General features: G+C 50.6%; 1 protein-coding gene across 1 annotated transcript; it reads right to left on the reverse strand.

Annotated features, from left to right (window-relative positions):
* Nucleotides 1–1,238: 1,238 nt before the first annotated feature.
* On the reverse strand, nucleotides 1,239–2,180 carry LOC108803110 (olfactory receptor-like protein OLF1). Its single transcript, XM_018574951.1, has one exon. It carries the CDS (start codon nucleotides 2,178–2,180, stop codon nucleotides 1,239–1,241), a length of 942 nt encoding a protein of 313 aa, XP_018430453.1.
* Between the last annotated feature and the right edge of the window lie 2,500 nt (nucleotides 2,181–4,680).

Below are 4,680 nucleotides of genomic sequence, written 5' to 3' on the forward strand. Positions count from 1 at the left end.
GAGTCCGTCACACCCGTCTAACAGTATACGTTAAGAGCAGAGGTTTTATTGTTGTCAGCCTTCCCGTGTGCACCCGGCTACAAAGGCTGGTTATAAATGTCTGCGGTTACCATCTTGTTCTAGTTTGACTATCTTGGATGTAGTGACGCATTGGGGATCGCAGCATGCATCTGTGGTTGCTGGGCCTCCAGTGCGTTCCTGCACCTTGTGAGGAGGAGTAGGCTACCTCCTGGTACACCTGCCTTCAATTTATCAACTGCATCAATATGCTCCCACTAGGAGACTCATATAGAGTTAGGACCACACTTTACAGAGGAGCCTTGATGGTGGCAGTGTGGCTTCTACATATTTGTGGCCAAAGGTTTGTGCAACTAAAACCTCTGCGTTTACCGTATACTGTTTTTTTGCAGGCCAGCCGGCAGGTGTGCTGGGGATTCTTTTTGTTTTGTATTGTTGTCAGCCTTCCCATGTGCACCCGGCTACAAAGGCTGGTTATAAATGTATGCGGTTACTATCTTTTTCTACCTCCACCACACTGGTCACACCGTGTATGTATGGAGCTGGCTTTGTACACCGGGGACAGTCATGGGGGGAACAGAAAAGGGTCTTCACCAAACTGTGACCACAAGGCTGGAAGATCACAATTGTCTACAATGTCTTTGTATGATGGAGGAGGAAGAGGGCCTTCACTGGAGACACCTGAACCCCATCACTGGAGACACCTGAACCCCATCACTGGAGACCCCTGACCCCCATCACTGGAGACCCCTGACCCCCTTCACTGGAGACACCTGAACCCCATCACTGGAGACCTCTGAACCCCATTATCCAGGGGGGTCTGTGGGTATTTGTCCCATGTGTGAGGTCAGGTACTGATGCTGGACAAGAAGACATGACTCACAATTAATGTTCTGATTCATTCCAAAGGTGATCAGTAGGGTTGAGGTCAGGGACAGTCATGGTGGGACAGAGAAGAATCTGATGTTGGATGAGAAGACAGGTGAGGTCAGGGCTCTGTGCAGGACACTTCAGTTCCTCCACCACACTGGTCGCGCCATGTCTTTATGGAGCTGGCTTTGTACACGGGGGACAGTCATGGTGGAACAGAAAAGGGCCTTCACCAAACTGTGACCACAAGGCTGGAAGATCCCAATTGTCTACAATGTCTTTGTATGCTCTAGCATTACCACTACCCTTGACTGGAAACACCCAAATGTAGTCATTCGGAGGGATGTCTATTAAGGAAAACCATTGGATTGTCTTGGGGGAATCCTTATTATGGAACCCTTAATGTCCTTGTTACGTATGCTGTAGATAATTGGATTCAACATTGGGGTGATCACTGTGTAGACAATAGACACCGCCTTGTTGGCTTCAGGAGAGATAGATGAGCGTGGTTGTAGATAGATAAACATAATAGTCCCATAGTAGAGGGTGACAACCGTGAGATGGGAAGCACAAGTGGAGAAAGCTTTTTGCCTCCCTTGTGAGGAACGGATCTTCAAGATTGTGGAGATAATATGAACATATGAAATTAGAGTCAATAGGAAAGCACATAAAGAAATGATCCCAGCTGCAGTATACATGGCGATCTCATTAAGTCTCGGGTCCCTACAGGACATACGTAAGAATGGAGGCACCTCACAGAAGAAGTTATTGACATGATGGGACTTGCAGTAGGGCAGTTGGAAGGTGAGGACAACATGAATGGTGGCATTTACTGAACCTCCACTCCATGCTATGAATGCTAAACCAATGCAGAGTCTTTTGTTCATGATGGAGTTGTAGTGCAATGGTTTACAAATCGCCGCATACCTGTCAAAGGCCATCACAGCAAGCAATAGGCATTCTGCTGCCCCAAGGACTAAAGAGAAGAACATCTGTGCCGCACATCCGTCTAAGGAAATACTTGTGTCCTCGGAGAGGGTGTTGAGTAAAAGTTTGGGGACGATGGTGGAGGAGAAGCAAAGGTCAACAATGGAGAGGTGACTCAGGAAGAAGTACATGGGGGTCTGTAGCTTGGGGTTGATCCTCACCACGATGATGAGAAGAAGGTTTCCTGATAAGGTGATCAGATATATACCCAGGAATACCAGGAAGTAGACCACCTGGAGGTACGGGTCACTAGATAACCCCAGCAGAATGAACTTTACAGAAGATGTTTTATTTGAGTGTTCCATAGAATGTACCTGCTAGATATAAACACAACCAATTAGGAGACAACATGCAATCACTGATGGGGACATCAGAAGATAATAACACCCGTTACGGGGTTTGAAAATTTCCTAAAATAAGAATAAGATAAAGTGCCACCAACATTGTCTATTGACCCTTTCCCCACTGCCGACTTATAATGTCTTGCTCTGCACTGTGCCTCTGTGTGGAAGCGGCCATCCTGATCAATGAGCTGGGTTTTGCTTCCTTTTGTCAGAGGCCCCTCCCCCCCAATGACTGATGGGGTAATGATCCGCAGAACGAATAAAGTGGAAGCAGGGAGATTCTTGAACTGCAGGTCCTCAGGTACATCTTACTCTCCAGCAAGGAGAACAATGATTAGCACAATAGTTACATCACCAAAACTCCAGAGACCAGCAGTCAGAGGAAGCGGTGTCTTCGATGATCTCTCACTGCAGATATACAGCTATAAGGATACAGAACAGGAGTGCCTAGGCACAGGAAGCTTACTGATATCAGGATAGCCTAGGCAGGGCAGCCATCAGAAATTTTGGGGCCCCTTACACGGCTTTAGGCCGCCCCGCCCCGCCGCTCGACGCAGGGCTTAGCGATGCGCTGGACACAGGACCCACCTGAGAGTGACCCTGCAGAGCCCACCATAGATGCTGCACAGCCCATCTGAGACTGTCTATGGTGGGCTCTGAAGGGGTCTCAGGTGGGCTGGTCAGGGCTGCATCCCTCCCCTCCATCCTTTCCTTCCTTCCCAGCTCCCCTTACCTGCACACATGGCCTCCTCTGCCGCCGGACCGGCCAGAAGCCGTACCCCCCTGATGGCTGCCCTGAGCCTAGGCACAGGAAGTGAGTAATATATAATATTATACATAGTACTCAAGTGGCCATACCTAATGTTCAGTATATGTAATGCTGCAGAGGACTGTCATAGACTGAAGATGGTGATGGTGGTGGACATGCTACAGTCTTGGTTGGAGATATGCTGTAAGAGAGAGTCAGGGCCTGGAGAGATGTCCTAGGAGACGGCTAGCAGTCACATGATATTCGGGCCCCTTTACTGAGTGCTCCTGCATGCAGCCTCAGGCCGTAGATTGGGCACTGAGAGATAAAACAATGCGACTCTTATTTGTATATTACACAATGTTGCTTTCAAATGATACAAAAGTCCCACAATTGACACTTTCCAGTATATATGTTAAAAGTGAAGGAAAGTCCTATCATAGGAGAAAGATGTATAAGAGATCTACAATCTTATTGCTACCAACTAACCCTAACCCTAACCCTAACCCTAACCCTGCCACCTAAAATCTTCAAGAAAGACTCTGTGCCAAAATTGTTCAGTCCATCCACTCTCCCCGGACTCCATACTACCTCTCTCCCCGGACTCCATACCATCCACTCTCCCCGGACTCGATACTACCACTCTCCCCGGACTCCATACTACCTCTCTCCCCGGACTCCATACCATCCACTCTCCCCGGACTCGATACTACCACTCTCCCCGGACTCCATACTACCTCTCTCCCCGGACTCCATACCATCCACTCTCCCCGGACTCGATACTACCACTCTCCCCGGACTCCATACTACCTCTCTCCCCGGACTCCATACCATCCACTCTCCCCGGACTCGATACTACCACTCTCCCCGGACTCCATACTACCTCTCTCCCCGGACTCCATACCATCCACTCTCCCCGGACTCGATACTACCACTCTCCCCGGACTCCATACTACCTCTCTCCCCGGACTCCATACCATCCACTCTCCCCGGACTCGATACTACCACTCTCCCCGGACTCCATACTACCTCTCTCCCCGGACTCCATACCATCCACTCTCCCCGGACTCGATACTACCACTCTCCCCGGACTCCATACTACCTCTCTCCCCGGACTCCATACCATCCACTCTCCCCGGACTCGATACTACCACTCTCCCCGGACTCCATACTACCTCTCTCCCCGGACTCCATACCATCCACTCTCCCCGGACTCGATACTACCACTCTCCCCGGACTCCATACTACCTCTCTCCCCGGACTCCATACCATCCACTCTCCCCGGACTCGATACTACCACTCTCCCCGGACTCCATACTACCTCTCTCCCCGGACTCCATACCATCCACTCTCCCCGGACTCGATACTACCACTCTCCCCGGACTCCATACTACCTCTCTCCCCGGACTCCATACCATCCACTCTCCCCGGACTCGATACTACCACTCTCCCCGGACTCCATACTACCTCTCTCCCCGGACTCCATACCATCCACTCTCCCCGGACTCGATACTACCACTCTCCCCGGACTCCATACTACCTCTCTCCCCGGACTCCATACCATCCACTCTCCCCGGACTCGATACTACCACTCTCCCCGGACTCCATACTACCTCTCTCCCCGGACTCCATACCATCCACTCTCCCCGGACTCGATACTACCACTCTCCCCGGACTCCATACTACCTCTCTCCCCGGACTCCATACCATCCA

The sequence above is a fragment of the Nanorana parkeri genome, unplaced genomic scaffold (assembly GCF_000935625.1).
Source record: "Nanorana parkeri isolate BGI_ZX_2015 unplaced genomic scaffold, ASM93562v1 scaffold3410, whole genome shotgun sequence".
In the NCBI taxonomy this organism is placed as follows: domain Eukaryota; kingdom Metazoa; phylum Chordata; class Amphibia; order Anura; family Dicroglossidae; genus Nanorana; species Nanorana parkeri.